This window comes from Chrysochloris asiatica, unplaced genomic scaffold (genome assembly GCF_000296735.1).
Source record: "Chrysochloris asiatica unplaced genomic scaffold, ChrAsi1.0 scaffold00049, whole genome shotgun sequence".
NCBI classification, from domain to species: Eukaryota; Metazoa; Chordata; class Mammalia; order Afrosoricida; family Chrysochloridae; genus Chrysochloris; species Chrysochloris asiatica.
Genome location: NW_006408567.1, coordinates 9,392,372 through 9,413,215, shown reverse-complemented (window position 1 = coordinate 9,413,215; position 20,844 = coordinate 9,392,372). Strand labels below are relative to the sequence as shown.

General features: G+C 37.9%; 1 protein-coding gene across 6 annotated transcripts in view; it reads left to right on the top strand.

Moving 5' to 3' along the window:
- Positions 1 to 20,844, top strand: part of SYNJ1 (synaptojanin 1) — a 129,202-nt gene that overhangs the window by 38,960 nt on the left and 69,398 nt on the right. For all 6 annotated transcript variants that reach the window (XM_006862531.1, XM_006862534.1, XM_006862535.1 and 3 more), the window contains 4 exons: positions 2,007 to 2,093; positions 3,367 to 3,634; positions 7,118 to 7,343; positions 14,765 to 14,848. In XM_006862531.1, coding sequence (XP_006862593.1) covers positions 2,007 to 2,093; positions 3,367 to 3,634; positions 7,118 to 7,343; positions 14,765 to 14,848 — 665 coding nt within the window. The remainder of the gene's footprint in view (positions 1 to 2,006; positions 2,094 to 3,366; positions 3,635 to 7,117; positions 7,344 to 14,764; positions 14,849 to 20,844) is intronic.

Genomic DNA, 20,844 nt, shown 5'->3' with positions numbered 1-20,844 from the left:
TTTGTTCCGGTAGTAGCAGTATCTACTGTGTAGTATCTGTCTCCATTGTGTCGTGTTTTTCCTGTAGGTCTTCCATTCGAGACGTATCTTTTGTTCTTCTCACCGTTCCGGGCTCGTCAGCTCGTCCCTTCAAGTGGGGATTTCTCATCTCTGGTGGTCTGGATGTGGTTCTGGTTTCTACCTATAGTTTTATGTATTGCAAAGGCTCCGCAGAAAGCCTCGTTCACCGGGTACACTGTAGCCCCATTTTAGGTATTCCAATCAGTTAAAGGCAGAAGACGGACTTACAAGCCTTCTAGTGTGATGTTTCTGACTATTCCATTCTCTCCCCTTCCAGTGTCTTCTCTATATCATAATGCAAGGGAAACCAAGATTCAAAAAAACAGTCAAGCATCTTAACACGATTCCTCACCCATTCCGACCATGGGTCAATTCCTGTATCTCAGAGCCTTGGAGCTCCAACATACCAGGAATCTTGTGTACCAAACACTATTTTAAGTGTCAGATTTTTTTTTTTTAAATAACAGAATTTTTGCTTTCCTGAGCCCCTGGGTAATGCAAACAGTTAATGCTCCAGGTTACTAACCAAAATGTCAGAGGTTCAAGTCCATACAGAGGTACCTTGGAAGAAAGGCCTAGTCTACTTCTGAAAAATCAGTCACTGCAAACTTTATGGACTAACAGACCATGCAAACCTCAGCATCTATGACCTTGAGATCAGAAGAACTAGATGGAACCATGACCCGCTGTTCAGAAAGGGATCACATAGAGTGGGAGGAAAATGTGGAGTAAAAACTCAGAATCAGAACTCTGGTAAACACTGATGGAGCCCCCAAGACTATGGCTTTTAGTCACCCTTCAGGCCTGGTACTGAACTTACCCCCATAGCTCAATTTTCAGCCAAACAAAAGGTCTATAAAGGGAACCATAAAATTAGAGAGGTGCACACACCTTAGAATAATCAACCATTTGTGGTCAAAAGAGCAACATTTATGCAAGGACAGAGTGCAGAAATATTAGGAAAGAAGTAGGAGTGGAAATAGGCAACAGGGAGGAAGTGGGATCAGTGATGCAATGTTGTGGGGATGGCAATCAAAAATGTGTATGAATTATTGGTTGGAGAACTCTTTTCTCTGTAAGCCTTTACCCTGTTCACAATAAAAATATTTCTGAAAAAACTGTGGAGCACAGTTCTCCTCTTACACACATGGGAGCCTCATGAGTCAGAATCCACTCAGTGCCCACTCCCACCTGCCAGGCTCACACTGGCGTATCATAATGATAAATGGTAAGTTTGTACATAATGTTTTGGCAACATGAAGAGGGAGCTCTTTGGAAGAAAGTATCTGGGGAAATAAAGGTTTCTAGGAAAGTGACCTTGTGGATGTGTTTTTATAAGGTTAATAGAATTTGTCAAGGTACAAAGGTGTGGTAGAGAACTTCCAGACAGAATGTTCAGAAATTAAAAAAAAAAAAAGAAGCAAAGGGGTATGTGAGGAAACTGGGAATAATAAAAAATGAAACAGCGTGTTGGGGTCAGAGTCTGAAAGATTTCGTTTTTAGGAGTTGGGTCTTATAGCGAACATCTTGAAACTGTTACACGTGTATAAAGAGTAGGCAGAGAGATCATTTGGACAGAGAACCCACTGCCATCGAGTTGGTTCCAACTCATAGTCACACTTTGTAGGGTTTCCGAGACTGTAAATCTTTATGGGAGTTGCCAGCCTTAACTTTTTCCAGAAGAAAACCCCAAAATAACCCCAAATACATAGGTGTATTATTAAGATTAGTATTCCAGATCAGTGGGGAGAGACTAGATTAATTAGATGGTGCCGAAATAGTTTAAATCTTTGAGAAGGATAGTTAACTTACTATAATAGCTTGAGAAAATATTATATGTATTGCATTTATGCCAAAATATCTATTAGGTTTTGAAAACTTGGGCTTAATTTGCAAAAGATTTTTCAATTCATTTTTTTAACTTGAAACTTTTTTTTTTTTAATAGCATCTGCAGAAAAAGAAGCAATAAAGGGTACATATTCCAAAGTAATGGATGCATATGGACTCTTAGGTGTATTAAGATTAAATCTTGGTAAGTTTGTTATTCATAACTATTCATTCAGGGTTTTTTTTTTTTCATTCCTATGTGTCTAGCTCTAAGAATTTAATAGAAACCACCTATAGATCATTTTCGGACTCCATATTTGAACAAAACATATACTAACATCTTTTAAACCCTAGTTAAGCTAATCTTATTAATAATAATGTGTGTTGCCCAAATGGACATGCTATGTGCTCAAACTCTTGTGATTTGAAGTTCCAGAGACACTGTTCTTTTTTAATGCTTTAAGGGATTGCCTCAGAAACTCTATACAGGGTGACTAATAGTTGGCTCATTAGCACTTAACAACCACAACAGCATTGGTTATTAAAAGACATTATCAGGGAGATGCACTTTTTCTTTGCTTCAGTCTGTTTAGAAAAGCATGTCTTCATTGGGACCACACTCATTTCTTTGGTTATTGTGGAAAAGAGAACAATTGTTTTGTATTAAAAAGGTTTGGTGTGAGCCTGTCTTTGCTACTGTCTGTCACTACAGGCTGCAGAGTAACCTTTATGATTTATCAGTTTGACCAGTTTGATTGTGGTTCACAGTGTGGCCTAAAGACTGGTACCATTCCTTGTGAACTGTTACTAGTCATGATTAGATAAGGAACCTGCACCCTCATGTAAATAAATACCCAGCTTCATTCATCTAGAAAGCCTTACTATGGAAAAAAAAGGCAGCCAGCCCCAAGTGATGTAGTTGATTCCTATTTTGGCATAAGCACCGTTTCTTACTGGAGACTGAGAACACAGTTCACTGGCCACATTTGGAGTAGCACTGGTATATAAAGTGGAGATTTGTCATTTGTTAATTGTCTTAGGGAATTTGCCAAAATTCCTTCTGAGGTTTTGGTCAACCAAATTACTTTATAAATATTAGTAGTTATCAGGACTTTTTGCCAGTATATTATCAGCCCTCCTGTCTATACCATGACTTTTACACTTGAAAATTTCAAAGAAATTTCTTAATGATTGTCTCATTGGAAATTCATGACCATCATAAAAGAAAGATAGAGAAGATACCACTTTTTTTTTTTTTTAAGTTAAGTTTTTTCATAGTAGAGGAATAGTGAGATTGTCCTGCTAATGTTTGGGTACTATTCAATAGTAAGTATATTTAAATAAGGATTTTTTTTTCCTCTTCAGAAAAGTACATTGTGAAATGTAAGCTTAAAAATACCAACAATAAGTTTGAAATAATCACAATGTTAGATTAAAAGATAGGACTTTTCATTGAATTCAATCTTTGGTTTCTGCAGGTGATACTATGTTACATTATCTGGTCCTAGTCACTGGATGTATGTCTGTTGGAAAAATTCAAGAATCTGAAGTTTTCCGAGTTACTTCCACTGAGTTTATATCACTGCGAATTGATTCTTCTGATGAGGATCGTATTTCAGAAGTACGAAAAGTTTTGAATTCAGGAAACTTTTATTTTGCATGGTCTGCCTCTGGAATCAGTTTAGATCTGAGTCTTAATGCACATCGTAGCATGCAAGAGCACACAACTGATAATAGATTTTTCTGGTGAGTTTTTAAAATAAATTTACTGTTGTACTCATGTGTTGTCCAGTAACTTAGTGATTTTGAACACGACAGTTGTGTTTCTAGCAATAGCAAGAGATTGGCTTTGCTGGTTAGTACCCTGCTCCTTCCTGCTCCAGAATCCTCAATCCTCAGGAGAGTATGGTAGGCAGCACTGCCGGTTTGGAGTTGGCATGTGACATAAAACCCATGTGCTCTTCCTGATCCAGCTTTTTGATTCTGAAATATATTGAAATACTTGTTTTAAATGTAGAATGAATTTGTAATAAAATTGTGACTTTCATATTTATTCTTCTTAGTTTTGAGATTTTGTCTCAGGCAGATCATCATTCTAATACCAAAGTTGCCCCCTGGCACCTCTTTATAAATATATATATGTGTACCTGTGTGTGTGTATATATACATAATTTTAAGGCTATAAGTAGGTGATCTTGATTTAAGAGCAACAAATTACTAAGTAGTAATATACTGGGGCAAAGTACAGGACTACAAGGGGGTTTCAAAAAGTTTGTGGAAATATTCCATTTTTCATGAACTATTTTGAAGGCTCCTCATACAACTTATGCTAAGTGACAGTGCTATTATTTCATGATGATGTATAAATGTGCAGTATTGTAAGTAATTACAAATGGTACAATAGAATACACATGACTATAATTAGCATTGGTTTATTGTAGCCAGACTAGATTTCTAGTACAGTGGTTCTATTGCATATCCATAGCATCATTGTTAACCTTTTCTTATAATACCATGTGCAAACCCTATTTCTTTATCCTTACATTTGTTTTAAGACAAAAGTCAAGGACTCTCTGTTCGTGACATCCCACAGTAACTCAGATTCAAGGGTTCCCTCCTCATATATTTTCTCCCTCTCGTACGTTCACCATCTACCTAAACACTCATTGAGTAGTACAGTACATTCAGGTCAGGTATGAGCCATTCACCCTGAGTGTCAGAAGGCTCAAAATCAACAATAATTGGTCACCTTGTAGCCGATATAGAGCTGTCTTGGCCCAGAGTAGTGGCATGGAGGATAGGGCAGGAAAAAAGGCTTTGGAACAGTTGTGTCAGAGACTTGGAGCCTAGCATGGGAGGAGATAATGATAAAGGGTAGGAGAGAGCAGATGGAGAAGTTGATAAGGCAGAGGGGTGAGCACAAAATCCTGTCTGCTCAGAAGCTAGTAATAAGGGGACATGCTTTTATCTTGCATTCAGAAATAAGCTTCAGAGAGTTAAAACCATAGCAGCTCTTAGGTAAACTGTCCTTCTCTTTTTGTTTCCTCCTCATACCTACCTCAATACATTTGCTAAATCTAATTGTTAGGAATATACTTAACTCCTCACTTATCAACTATCTTGTTATCTCACATCTCACATTTATGACTGAAGTGCAGTGAATTGTTTAATATCTCTAGTCATATTCCACCAAACTACTTTTTCCTGATGGGTGTGAGTAAGAGAAGGTGGGAGAAGGTGCAGATAGAATTTTATGGTTCAATTTTGAATGATTGTTAACAGGGTTAATTGTGACTGTAAAAACGAACTGCAAGAAAATTTTCTCTGGTCCTTATGAGGTGAAGGTTAAAGCTATCCCAAATAAATGTCTGACTTTTCTAAAGTGCTATGTTGTTGTTATTGTTAAGAACCATAATGTTGATTCTTACTCTTAGTGACCCTGTGCAGAATTTCCAAGGAGCAGCTGGTAGGTTTGAACTGCTGATCTTGCAGTTAGCAGTCCAGTGCTTATACTACAGCACCACTATATAGTCCCTCATATTGGCCACTGCTCCTCCCCTCAGTATTCTCCTTCATGTCTCAGGGTTCTGCAATTCACTGCAACATCTCACAGAACACACAGGCTGTCAAGGAAATGGCTCACACAGCTATGGAGGCTGACAAGTCCCAAATCTGCAGTTCACACATTAGTCTGGAAAATTCTCACTCACACCTAACCAGGCTGTTAACTCACATGGATGTGGAAGCTGGTGAATCAGGTCAGGCAATAGTTTCTGTTCAAGTTCCAAGAATTGAAGGTTAGTCAAGCAAAGGAGTGCACCTCAGTGCCACTTACATTGCCAAGATGACTCCTTTTATACCCACAGAAAGGCAAAATTGACCAAGTCCTTTGTTAGAGTTCCAAGTTGTTACAGTCACTGCACTGCGATGACAATGGTAAAAAAAAAAAAAAAAATCCAAGTATTTTGTATAGTGACTAATGCCAAGGTGCTAGGTGAGAGCAATGCATGTTGTCATGGTTAAGGTTATACATCAACTTGGCTGGACCATGGAGGGTTTATTTATCACTTGTACCCTTGCAACCTGGTATTCTTTTCCAGGATATAGCCAAGACAGTTTTGTAGTCTTAAGAGTGGTAAATGCCTATCACAAAATTGAGGTAGTTTTATTCTGTTGGAAATTCAGAGATGCTACCAGATGCGACCTGTGTATAAGTTTAGATAGAATTAAAACAGTAGCATGTTGATATCAAAGAAAAGTTAAAGCAAATAGCTGGAAGAACAACTATATACAAAATGCATAGGATGTGAGATCTGTCTAACTGAGAAAATTAAGTCTCTCTTTGCCTATGTTAGAAGTCCTGGTGTGGCACTGTAGTTCATGCACTGGACTATAACGTTGGTTTGAAACATGAGGTTGACAGTTCAAACTCATTAACCACTCCTTGGAAACCCTATACAACAACATGCCTGTATGATAATGAACATCAGCTTGGTGTCTGGGAATATTTATTGAGTCACAATCAATTTGAACTTTCTCCTCAGTTCACTGTAAATAAAATATGAAAGCTTAAGTCATTTATTAATTTTCAAAATTAGCAGATTTAATTTTATCCGAATAGTAATCTGACCACTTATTTCCATTTTAATTTGCTGTTCTTAAATGGAACAAGGTAGATTGTAAATTCATCAACAATTCTATACAAAGAAATAACATTCATTAACAATTCTATATAAAGAAATAACTGAAGTAGGGCACACTTAGTATAAACACAAAGACAAAGTATCTTTCTCTTTCATGGACCATAGATCACATACATACCCCAAACCCAAAACTAAACTAAATTCACTTCCATTGAGTCGATTCCAACTCATAGGGACCCTATAGGACAGAGTAGAACTGCTCCCTAGGGTTTCCAATACTGAAATCTTTATGAAAGTAAGACAACTTCATTTTTCTCCCTTAAAGTGGTTGGTGATTTTGAACAGCTAACCTAGTCAGCAGCTGAATGCTTAACCCACTGCACACCCCCAGGTCTCCTTTCACATATTATATGATCTTATATTATAATCCTATCTTCTTATCTCTAGCATAGGCATTGTAAATGACTTAGTTTGTTTACTTTTAATTTAGTATTATCAGTTTAATATTGTAGAAGCACCATTTTAAAACATATACTTTGTTTTTAAAGGCTCAATAAGCTAATGAAGTTATTTCTTTTTCTGTTAGGAATCAGTCTTTACACTTGCATCTCAAGCATTATGGTGTGAATTGTGATGACTGGTTATTACGTCTCATGTGTGGAGGAGTAGAAATCAGAACAATTTATGCTGCTCATAAACAGGCAAAGGCCTGCCTCATTTCAAGACTAAGCTGTGAACGAGCTGGGACCAGGTTTAATGTCCGTGGAACAAATGATGATGGTCATGTTGCTAATTTTGTAGAAACAGAACAGGTACATAGTATTTTGTATTGCTTATTTTATATATTATTTGACAGGTGCAGAAAATACAGTCAACTCTGTATCTATGGGTTTTGCCTCCACAGAGTCAACCAACCTTGGATGTAAAATACTGGGGAGTGGGGAAAGTAACTACATGGTTAAAGCAATTCCTCAAAGGCTAAGAAGGAGCTTCAAGTACAATTTACTTAGCAGTTACATTGTATTGGTATAGCAAGTCATCTAGAGATGATTTAAAATAGGTACAGGAGGATGTGCTTAGGTTGTATGCAATACTACAACTTTTTATGTACAGGACTTAAGCAGTGAGGATTTTGATATCTATGGGAGGATAGGCGTATCTTGGGGAGGTGTCTTGGAACCAATCCCTCATGGATACTGAGAGGCAACTGGTGTAAAATGATAGCTTTTTAAAAAATCATTTTGCCATCTTTAATACTATTTTTCACTGTTCTTGACTGTCTTTTTTTGGTGGTGGTGGGGGGAACTTTAGGAAAAGTTCCCCTAGAACAAGCTTATTTAAGTATGGTTCTTCATTAAGTAACAAAGATAGTCACTAATTAACACGGCATTGTCATTGCTGTATGTGGTATTAAATTTTATAAATTCTCCTTGGTGTAGAGCTGGACTGCATAAAGTGTTTTTTTGTGTGTGTGTTTGTTTTTGTGACAGTTTATCAAACCCTATTACTTTTTTTAAAAGTTTTTATTGTGAACTGAGTGAAAGTTTACAGGGAAGATCATCAGTTTTACATTCAACAAATCATACACTTTATTTCATTATAATGATTATAATCCTCTCCATGTACCATCAGTTAACAGTATTTCTCTCTATTCATTTTAGTTCGTTTTTTGTTCTTTTTAAACACTCAGGCATATATAATCATTTAAACCACCAAAGGGCATATTCTGCAAGTCTGCTTCCTGGCCGCCAGCTCAGTCCCTCTTTTTCCTTGAATGTAGAGTCCTCAGCTGTCCCCTCTCTCTGCCTCCATCTCTGGTGTAGCTGCTTCTCTGGATAAGGTCTTGCACTCCACTTGTGTCCTTCTCCTTTGATGATCCTAGGGTCTTCTGTTTCTGGAGTGTAAGAATAACCACTTCCCTGTTTTTGTTATAAAACTTATACTTTTATAATTATGACAGTCGCAATTAGTCATGTAACAGTTTCTCACTATTGAATCATAAGAATCTTACTTATCCCCATCTGTTTTTACCCGACCCGTCTATACAAGATGAAAACTATTCAGTGGGGACTCTATCTTCCCCTACACACTCATAAACTAAATTCCCTCATGAAACCTTGTAAGCCAGTTACTTCATGCCTGTATTGCCCCCTCATTTTAGGTAACCAATGTCTGAGTTCCCTGTCACTAGCTACCCTAACTTGATGTGAAGACTCTTTCCCTCTCTGTTGGTATTTTGAACTACTACCTCCATGAGTATAGGTCAAGTTCATCAAACTGTAGCAATTTACTCTTGTTTCCTTTATCAAAAAAATTTTTTTTTTCTTCTATTTTTGTCTAGTCTAGTTCTGATAGATCATCAAGCCATTGAGACTAGGTCAAATGGGTACTTTCTACAACAAACCCTAACTCTTAATGATATTACATCCTCTAAAAGTTAAAAGTTATGACTACTAAATTTTAAGTAGACTTTATTTTTTAGAGCAGCTTTGTTTCTAGGTACCATCAAGTAGGTTTAACTCAGTAAACCCTTGCACAACAGAACAACACACTGTCTTGCCCTGTGCCATCCTCACAGTTGTTTTAATGTTTGAGCCCAAGGTTGGTTGTTGATACTGTGTCAGTCCATCTTCTTGGGGGAGGGATGTCTTACTCTTTCTCAATGACCCTTTACCAAGAGTAACATCCTTTTTCAGAGACTAGTCCCTCTTGACAGTATATCCAAAGTACGAGAAATGAATTCTCGTTATCTCTTGCTTCTAAGAGGAGTCCTGGTGTGGCGCTGTGGGTTAACGTGCCAGACTGCAAAGCCATTTGAACTGCAAAGTTGGCAGTTCAAGCTCACCAGCTGCTCCTCGAAAACCCTATACAGGGTCGCTATGGGTCAGGAGCATTCAGGCTGTACTTCTTTCAAGATTGATTTGCTTGTTCTTCCGGTAGTCTGTGGTATTTTCAGTAGTATCTTTTCCAACACTTGAATTCAAATGCATCGATTCTTCTCTGGTCTTTCTTATTCTGTTTGTTGTCCAACTTTCACATGCATATGAAGCAATTGAAAATGCTATGGCTTAGGTCAGATACACCTTAGCCCTCAAAGTAACATCTTTACTCTTTAACACTTTAAAGAGGTCTTTTGCTGAAGATTTGTCCAGTGCATTAAGTGATTTCATTTCTTCACTGCTGCTTGCATGAGAACCTATTTTACATGCAAGTAAAATGAAATCTTCGACAATTTCAGTCTTTTCTCTGTTTATCATGATCATTTTTTATTGCTCTAGTCATAAGGATTTTGTTTTCTTTACATTGAGTTGTGATCCATACTGGAGGCTGTATTCTTTGATCTTCTTTAGCAGGTACCTCAAATCCTAATTGCTTTCAGCAACTAAGGTTGTATTATCTGCATATTACAGATATGTATTATCTGCATATTACAGATTTAATGAACCTTCCTCCAATTCTGATGCCTTGTTCTTCTTCATATAGTCCAGCTTCTCAGACTATTTGCTCAACATGTTGTTGTTAGGTGCCATAGAATCTTTACCAACTCATAGTGACCCTGTGCACAACAGAATGAAACACTGCCTGGTCATGCGTCAACCCCACAATCGTTACTACACTTCAGCCCTTTGCTGCTGCCACTGTGCCAGTCCATATCATTGGGGTCTTCTCTTTGTCCCCTACCCTCCACTTTACCAAACATGATATCCTTCTCCTGGGACTGATCCCTCCTTATAATATGTCCAAAATATGAGAGACTAAGTCTGACCATCCTGTCTTCCAAGGAGCATTCTGGCTGTACTTCTTCCAATACAGATTGGTTTGTTCTTTTGGCGGTCCATGATACTTTAATATTCTCCTCCAACACCATAGCTCAAATACATCAATTCTTCTAAGGTCTTCCTTATTCACTGTCCAACTTTCACATGCATACGAGATTATTGGAAATACCATGGCTTGAGTCAGGCATCCCTTAGTCTTCAAACTGATACCTTTGCTCTTCAACACTTAAAGGAGGTCTTATGCTGTAGCTATGCGTAATGCAATACATCATTTGATTTCTTGACTGCTGCTTCCATGAGTGTTTATGATTCATACGAACAAAATGAAGTCTTTTATATTTCCATCCTTTTTCCACTGGTAATTCAGGCTGTTGTTTATTGGTCCAGTGGTGAGTATTTTTGTTTTCTTTATGTTGAGGTGCAACTTATAGTGGAGGCTGTGGTCTTTGAACCTCTTGAGTATTTTCAGTCCTCTCTTCTTTCAGCAAGCAAGGTTGTATCATCTACATAGCACATGAGTCTTCCTCCAATCCTGATGCCACATTTTTCGTTATATAATACAGCTTCTCAGATTATTTGCCCAATGTACGGATTGAATAAGTATGGTGAAAGAATACAACACTGGTGCACATCTTTCCTAATTTTAAACCATTTGCTGTTCCCTTGTTCTGTTCGAACACTGCCTTTCTGTGTACAGGTTCCTCATGAGCACAATTATGTGTTCAGAATAATCAACTCTCCGCAGTGTTGTCCTTAGGTTGTCATGACCTACACAATCGAAAGCCTTTGTGCAGTCAATAAAGTACCAGTAAACATCTTTCTGGTATTCTCTGCTTGCAGCCAAGATCTATCTGACATCAGTAGTGATAACCCTCTTTCAGAATCCAGCCTGAACTTCTGGAAATTCTCTGTTAATATATGGTTGCAGCCAATTTTGTATTATCTTTATTAAAATTTTACTTGCATGCAATATTCATGATATTGTCCTATGATTTCCTATGAGTCACCTCTTTTGGAATGGGCACAAATATGGATCTCTTCCAGTCAGTTGGCAAACTAGTTGTCTTCCAAATGATTTGTTATAGATTAATGAGTACCTCCAGTGCTGCATCAGTTTGTTGAAACACTTCAGCTTATATTCCATCAATTGCCTGTGTCTTATTCTTTCCCAATGCCTGCAGCACACCTTGAATTTCTTCTTTTAGTATATTGACTCTTGATCATATGCTACCTCTTGAAATGTTTGAACGTCAGCCATTTCATTTTGGTACAGTGACTCTGGGTATTCCTTCCACCTTGTTTTTATGCTTTCTGTACCATTCCATAATTTTCCCATAGAACCTTCCAACATTGCAAATCAGGGCTTGAATTTTTCTTCAGTTCCCTCAGCTTGAGAAATTCTGAGTGTGTTCTTCCTTTGGTTTTCTAGCTTCAGGTCTTTGCACTTTTCCTTATAATATTTGACTTTGTCTTCTCAAGATGTCCTTTGAAATTCTGTTCAACTCTTGTACCTCCTCATTCCTTCCATTTGCTTTAGCATCTCTGTGCTGGAAAGCAAGTTTCAGAATCTCTTCTGACATACATTTTGGTCTTTTTCTTCTTTCTTGTCTTCTTAATGATCTTTTGCTTTCTTCCTGTATGATGTTCTTGATGTCATCTCACAACTTTTCTGATCTTTGGTTTTTAGAGCTTAATGTATCAAGTCTGTTCTTCAGATGATTTCTAAATTCAGGTGGGATATATTCAAGGTCATACTTTGGCTCTCGTGTACTTTTTCAAATTTTCTCTAGCTTCAGCCTGAACTTGCATATGAGCAATTGATGGTCTGTCCCACAGTCTGCCTGCCCCTGGCCTTGTTTTGGCTGATGTATGCTCAGCATACAGATTGATAAGGATGGTGAAAGGCTACCCTGAACACATCTTCTCCAAATAAAATGGATACATCGTATTTGACACCATATAGTATCCCCTTGTTCTGTTCCAACAGCTGCTTGTTCTATGTACAATTTCTGCGTGAGCACAATTAAGTGTTCTGGAATTCCCATTCTTTGTAGTGTTAACCATAGTTTGTCATGATCCACATAGTTGAATGCCTTTGCATAGTCAATAAAGCACTAGTAAACATCTTTCTGGTATTGTCTGCTTTCAATCAAGATCCATCTGACGTCAGCAATGATATCCCTAGTTCCACATCCTTTTCTGAATCCAGCTAGAATTTCTAGCAGTCCCCTGTTGTTGTAGAAAAGTTTTAGGTATATAGTAAAAATTGTGCAGAAAATACAGAGTTTTCATATTCTCCTTTTCCTTGTTTACACGGTTTCTATTTTTGACATCTTGCATTCCTGTCTAGGAATTGATGAAACAATACTGATATATTATTATTAACTAAAGTCTATAGTTTACAGTAGAGTTCATACTTTGTGGTGTACAGCCCTATAGGTTTTGACAAATACCTAATTTGGCCCTCTTGACAATATCATACAGAATAGTATGATAGTTGTTGTTAAGTACTTTTGAGTTGATTCCATCTCATAGCGACTCTGTATAGGTTTTTTTTTTTTTTTTTTTTCCTCATTCGTTTATTTATTGTGTACATATATGCATATACCACATAGCCTCCACGGCACATCACCATCACCACCACCGAGCAAAATGTTTCCTATTACATTTTTCACGTGTACAATTTGGTGATTGTGTGCATCATTTTGTGCAATCAGCATTAGCCATTTTTCCACCGCCCTTAACAGAAACTCAATGCCTCCCAGCTGACCTCATTCACTCTTTTTTTTTAAACTAACATATTTTATTGTTTAGGTTCTTGTTAGATTTACAGAAAAATTGAGCAGATGGAACAGAGTTCTTATACACCCTATTCTTTAGATCTTTTATGTTGTTGTTAAGTGCCATCGAGCTGGTTCTGACCCATAGTGACCCTGTATAGGGCTTCCAAGGAACAGCTGGCGAGCCCAAACCACCGATCCTGCAGCCCAAACTAGCCCTGCAGTCCAGTGCTTTAACCCACAGTGCCACATCAGAACTTCTGTATCTTAGTGAATTTGCTGTAGCTGATGGAGTCCTGGTGTATAGGATTTTTGAGGAGCAGCTGGTGGGTTTGAACCTCTATCTGTGATAAGCCATTCAGTGATTTCATTGTAGTGCCACACCAGGACTGCCCTTTATCGATTCACCTGTTGAAGAATATATTAATTGCTTCCAATTTTTGACAGTTAAGAATACAGCTGTTGTAAACAATTGGTGTGCATATTTTTATATGGACATAAGTTTTCTTTTCATTTGGACAAATCTCTAGGAGCACAGTGGCTGGATTGTATGGCAAACCTATGTTTAGCTTCAAAAGAAACTGTCTTCCAAAGTGGCTGTAGCATTCCTACCAACAAAGAATGAGTTCTTGTTTCATATCCTTGCCAGCATTTGGTGTTGTCAGTATTTCGGATATCATTCTAATAGGCATGTAGTGGTGTCTCATTTTTTGTAATATGCAATCCCTGTGGCTCTGTAGGATAAACACTGGACTGCAGACCTTAAAGTCAGTGGTTCAAACCTACCAGCTGCTCCTCTGAAATACAGTAGAACTGACTCAAGGGCACACAACAACAACAATGATATATGATGTTGATCATTTTTTCATATGCTTATTTACCCTATCTCTGTAGTTGGTGATGGTTCTGTTTAGAATTTTTGCCCGTTTTGCATTTTCTTGTTGTATACTATGATGTTTTTTACTTTTGTGGCACTGTAGGGTAAACACTCGATCACAAGGTCGGTTTGAGCTCCAAAGTCTGCAGTTCAAACTCACCAGCCACTCCTTGGAAACGCTGTACAGGCTCGCCATGAGTCAGAACCGACTCAATGGCTCTTAACAACAACAACAACTCCACTACATAATTATAAATTCAGACTTCTATTTTTATGCTTTTTGAGAGCCAGCCCCCACCTCCAGGCCAATACAAGTCTCCAAATTAAGTTTTTGAAAACTGTGTTGTTGTTATGTGCTGTTGAGTTGGTTCCTAGTCATAGCAACCCTGTATAGAGTTTCTGAGGAGCAGCTGGTAGGTTTGAACTGCTGACTGTGTGATTCACAGTCCATTGCTGATCCTACAGTGCCACACCAGGAGTCCTTGAAAAATAGAAAACGCTAAAATAAAATTAACTCTAAATGCATTCCTGTTAAAAATTGAGGTTTAAAATGAGTTCTTTTTCAAAAGTTATGATTCTTATGGCTATACTTTTGCTATTTTCTTGGTTAATATATGTAGAAGAACTCTCACTGAAAAAAATCAGTAAGCTTATGTACTGGCCTATTTTGAATATTTTGATTAGGGAAATTTGGTCATGAGATATGACAAAGGTGCACCATATTTTAGTAAATTTGTTTTTATAAAGAGATGCAATTCTTTTTGTGGAAATATTTTATATATTATCTGTCTCTGCAGGTTGTGTACTTGGATGACTCTGTTTCTTCCTTCTTACAAATCCGAGGATCTGTTCCATTGTTCTGGGAACAACCAGGCTTACAAGTATGTATTTGACATTCTTTGTTTTTTTTTTTCCCCTCTTGCAAATTTCCCATATTTTCTAAATTTTCAGAATAGCTCATTAGTTCATAGCTTTATTATTCCTTCTAATCGTACTAGCTAGATTTGCAAATAAATAACAGAGTACAGAATCATGGGAATTGTTTTATTTTTCATTTAATGTTCTTTCAAATAGCCATAGATATTCAGCTGCTAAACTTATTATTTAATGTTTGGTGTGTGCTTTTATAGTAAGTTGATAAGTCAGTTTCCATTGAGTCGATTCTGACTCATGGCAACCCCATTTGTGTCCGAGTAGAACTGTGCTCCATAGCCTTTTCAGTGGCTGATATTTCAGAAGTAGATCACCAGACCTTTCTTTTCAAGCACCTTTGGTTGGATCTCCACATGTTAGTCAAGCATATCAACTAAGTACATTCACCATTTGCACCAGCCAGGGACTCCATCTTACTGTCTTGATAATAGAACAATTTAGTACCTTAGGCAGAAATGTGTAATCGTTAAAGCAAAGACTGTGGAACCAGACCAACTAATTTGACACTTTGCTCTAGCACTACTAGCTGTGTGATTTTGTGTCTTAGTTTCCATATCCCTAATGTGGTAGCCATAATAATAGTGGTAGTGGTGGTGTCAATTACCACCGAATCTGTTCCCACTTGTTGTTAAGTGCCGTCGAGTCAATTCCAACCCGTAGTGACCCTGTATAGGATTTCCCAAGGAGCAGATGGTGAACTTGAACCGCCGACTTGCAGTTCAAATGGCTTTGCAGTCTGCATTAACCCACAGCACCACACCAGGACTCCTGACCCCTGTAAAGGGTTTCCAAGGAGTAGCTGGTGCATTTGAACTGCTAACCTTATGGTTTGCAGACCAGTGCTTATCCTATAGTGCCACATCAGAAGTCCCCCATAATAGTAGTTGTTTTTAAATGCTGTCGAGTCGATTCCGACTCATAGCAATCCTATATAGGGTTTCTGAGGAGTGGCTGGTAAGTTTGAATCACCTACTTTGAGGTTCAAACTGACCTTGAGGTCAAGTATTTATCCTGTGGTGCCACACCAGTACTCCCACAAAATAGTAGTTTCTACTTTTTAGGATTGTTGTAGGGTTAAATAAAAAGCAGTAAGAGTAATGCTGCTGCCTCTCCAAGTTAAGAATTATGTACGAGGGGACAAGAACACTGGTAAGGTCTACTCATGGAATGATCAGCGATTCAAAATCAAAATGGTACCATTTACTTAAGAACAAAATTGAAAAGGGGTAGGAAGATGGGTGGAATGGAAATAGGACCCACAGAGGATTTGAGATAACTGTTGTTGCAGGGAAGGGATTGAAATCATTGAGATGAAACAAACTATATGATTTGTTGACTGTAAAACTGATAATCTTTGTAAACCTTCACTCAATTCACAATAAAAACTTGCTAAAACAAAAACAAAACTATGTATGAGTTAACTATTGTTCTGTTTGTTGTTGAGTGCCGTAGAGTTGATTCCGACTTATAGCAACCCTATGTAGTGTTTCCATGTAGTGGCTGGGTGGATTTGAACCACCAACCTTTACTGGCTCAAACTGACCTTGTGGTCCAGCGCATTATCCTGCAGTGCCACATCTACCAGTACAATTTTCCTCAATAATTTATTGTTCTGTTCTCTGACTTACTTTTCTGATATTCTACTAATCTATTTTTTCCTATTAATATAAATGTCTAATTTATAATTAAAATGTAAAATTTTAAATGTAAGATCATAATATTGGATTGCTCATAATTGTGCAATTTTGCATATTATTTTTATTTTTAAAATCTTTAGTCCATAAAATGTAAGTATAAGGGTGAGTCAAAAATTATCCACACTCTGGTTATTGTAAAATGCCCATCCACATCCACAGCTGATGACAACATTGAGTATGAACGTGAAATGATTCAGTCGAATAGATGAGTGACAGTGGATTTTGTGGCAAATCATTTGCAAATCAGCCATGGCTCTGCCTATGAAATAATTCACAACAGACTTGGGTTTTGAAATGTTTTGCTAGGTAGGTACTGAAACAACTCATGGAAGAGCATAAGCAGAAGCGTTTGTACACCTGCAAACAAAATTTGGACCGATACTCAAAGGAAAGTAAAAGTTTCTTTAAAAAAATCATTATGGGTGACAAGACACTTACTCATCACTATGAGCCTGAGAGTAAACGGCAAAGTATGGAATGGAAACGTCCTCAATCACTGACCAAGAAAAAGTTCAAAAGTCAACCTTCAGCTGGAAAATTGATGCTTACAGTTTTCTTGGATTTTTAAAGACCACTATTGAAACACTCTCAGGAAAAAGGTTCAGCAATCAACAGTGCTTGTTACTGGATTAAACCCAGAGGACTGCTATCCAAGGGCATTGTGATCTTGCATGGCAGTGCACTTCTGCCCATACTGTTGACATTCTGCAAAAACTTCGTTTTGAGGTGTTAAAACATCCTTCTTATAGTCCTGATCTTGCTCCATCAGACTTTCACATGTTTGGTCTCCTGAAAGCAGATAGCCCTTTGAGGATGACGCCCTTTGATGAAGAAGCAAAGACAGTGGTGCATTTCTGGCTTGCAGCTCAGGCTGAAACAGTTTTTTAATAAGTTAATAGGTTATAATGCAGAATCAGGTAATGCTTAGGATTCAGTTGTTTTGTAAGAACATTTTCTTCTCTGCCATGTCCACAGGCAGGCCTATTGGCATGGCTTCTATCATGCTCAGGTAGTGTCACAAAACTCTTTTAGTACTGATAAATGCCCAAACAGTACTCAACTCTGCTACATAATCTCAGTTTGAGATTAGAGCACTATCCTTTAGCTCCATGGGTCAGCAAACCGAACTACCCCAATTAAATTCCTGGAGGCACCCCATTCTGCAAATGAGCCTCCAACCCTAAGGCATTCACTCAGCTTTACTTAATCTGTGGGCAGGAAGTCCACCACTCTGGCACTCTGGGTTCTTCTTCTTCTGCTGCTGCTGCTCTTCCACACCTCTGGTACTCCTCCATTGTTACAGCTTCCTGTCCCTGGACCAAAGATGTTCAGTGCACAGGGATCTCAGGGTCCAAAGGACATACTTTACTCCTTGCTCTTCTTCCTTGATAGTAGTAAGAGCTCCTATTCCTGCCTTTGAGATGGCTCATTCCCACCAATTCTCTGCCATCTAGTGGATTCTGACTCATAATGACCCTGTATAATGCTTCTGAGGTTGTAAAGCTTTACAGGAGTCAAAAGCCTCTTCTTTCTCCTGTGGAACAACTAGTGGTTTGAATTGTCAACCTGTGGTTAACAGTCCAGAGCTTATCCTACAGCACTGCCAGAGTTCCTTGGAGGGCTCATTATAGACCCACATTAGAGTTACAAGTTTTCACAATTACAATGAACTCTGTTAACAGTCATTCACAACTAAATCATATCCTGTCAGCATTTTCTCCCACCTTCCCAGCTCCACCAGGAAAAGGTCTTGTGGTAGAAGTTTACAAAGACTGTGTCTAGAAGAGTCTTGGTGTGATGCTGTAGGGTAAGTACTTGACTGATAACCATGAGGTTGGTGGTTCAAACTCACCAGCTGCTCCTTAGAAACCCTATACAGGGTCGTTATGAGTCAGCACCAACTTGACAGAAAGAACTTAACAGCAAGTGACTGGAAGAGACATTAAATAAATAATTCACTGCACTGCAGAAGTTCAGAATTAACATTGTCTAAATGTCTAATGTAGTTGGATCCTGAGTAGTTATTGAGGGTCCCTCCTTGGATGGGACCTCCTTTCTGCTTACTTTTCATGTTGTGCTGTGGTCAGCCCATGTAGATAATCTAGCTTGGCTAATGTTATAACTTTGGGTTAAAAACCATGGATTTTTAAATCATGCATTTCTTCATAAATATAGTAATTTTTTGCCATCAAGTCAGTTTAACAATTCTGCTCAACTGTCACTGAACAGGACCAAGTGTTAACGTGAATTAGAAAAAGATTGGGTCAGAGGCTTTCTCAGTTATTTAGCTTTTAAAGTCAACCTTTCTGGACTTCTGGAACAAGATGGTAGAGTAGGCAAAAGCCTGTAGGCACAAGATGCAGCTAGAGGTTGGCACAAGGTGGAGGTAGCAGTTCTTTCTTGTTCCTGTGCCCTCTCGGGAATCAGAGGCATGGCCAGTCCTCACCATCACCAACCCAGTGGCCAGTGACACTCCTCTCCCCTCGCCCAGCCTATGCTTTGCCTGAAGTTGGGCACCAGGCATAGCACTCCTGCTCTAGAAACATGTGTATCCACCCTGAACTATGCCACATAAACAGGGAACACACAACTGTCTTCATGCTTCCAGTTTCTACAACATCTGCCAGGAGGCAGGTGCTGAGTGCCTAAGAACACACCAATATATAATGATCAATTAAATATAAATATAACACCGCAATGTCTTGTAGAAAACAGACAATTTCTGCTTAAACAAAGAGACAAGGTACTGACTGAAGTGACCAAACTACAGAATCAAAAGATATAAAACCAGAAATGGCATGGTAACTACTTCATCCAAAGTTCAAAGGAATGTTATTTATGCACCTTAAATGGATTGAGACAATGATCAAGAAAACTTCAGATGAAATCAAGCAAAGTATCGACAAAACTGTAGACAAATCCAGGAAGCAAACTGACAAATGGAGAAATGGAAAGCATACAAAAACAGCAATTAGAAAATCAGAAGTTAACAAACACTTAAGACTTCAAAAATAGGTAACACTGAAAGGGCAAAGAAGTAGAATTACTGTTTCTTCTAAAGAAATAATCAGAAGAAAGAACAAAAGATCTAGAGAAGACTTAAGGTATTTCCAAAGGTGTAATTGATATGTTAATTGGAATTTCAGATTAGGAAGAGACGGAAAAAAAAAAATCCATATAGAGTATTGTCCAAGAGTTGTTGGAAGAAAACTTCCCTAATATCATGAAAGAGATGAGAAGATAAACACTCAAGATGTTAAACAAATTCCAAACAGGGTAGATCTCAAAATACAATCACCAAGACATATAATCAGGCTTTTCGAAACCAAAACAGGGCAAGACTCTTGAGAACAGCTCAGAAAAAAACAAAAAGTTGCTTAGAAAAGAGAACTAATGAGACTAAGCTCTGATTTCTCAGCAGAAAGAACGCAGGCAATAAAATAATGAAATGACTGAAAATAAAAATAAACTGTCAACCAAGGTAAAATTAGGTCATTTTCTGATAAACAGAAATTAAAAGAATTTTTTAAAACCAGCTCACCCTACAAAAAATTCTAACTGGAGTTCTTTGGACAGAGAACTAAGAGTAAACAACAACCTGAGACTAACACATGGCAATATCACTTAGACTCAACCCAGATATCCAATTATTCAAAGTAAAACAGACAAGACTGAAAATAGAGAACCTGACATGCAGTTGCAACAACAACAAAAGTAAAAAGAGGGAATAATGTAATTATAGAAATTCTAAATGAAGAGGAAATCAAGTAGATTTCTAGAAAAGACTAAAAATAAACCTAACCGTAACTATAATAAGTCCTCCAATTCTTTCTCCTAGCCCTAGCCAAACCCTAACACTAGTCTTAAGTGAAGTCTTAGGCCTATCCTATACCTATCCATGCTCCTTGAAACTCTGTATAGGGTCGGTATGAGTCAGAACCAACTCCATGGCACTTAACAACTCCTAGCCATAGTCCTAACCTAACCTGCACTCTTTACTCCTATCCAGCCCCCCTGTCCCCCCAAAAAAGATAAAAGTCAACCTTTCTTTGATTAGGTATGAATTCATTTCACATGTAGCTTATATACCAAAAACTCGCATTTCCCTACTATCCTAAAAAAGTGTGTAATATAGGAATGAAATATGTAATTGATTTTAAAAGAAAAAAAAATAAACAAGTCTAAAGATTAATTTCCCCTTAAAAACCAAACAAAGACTTTTGACTTTGGATTGTTGTAAATGGTTA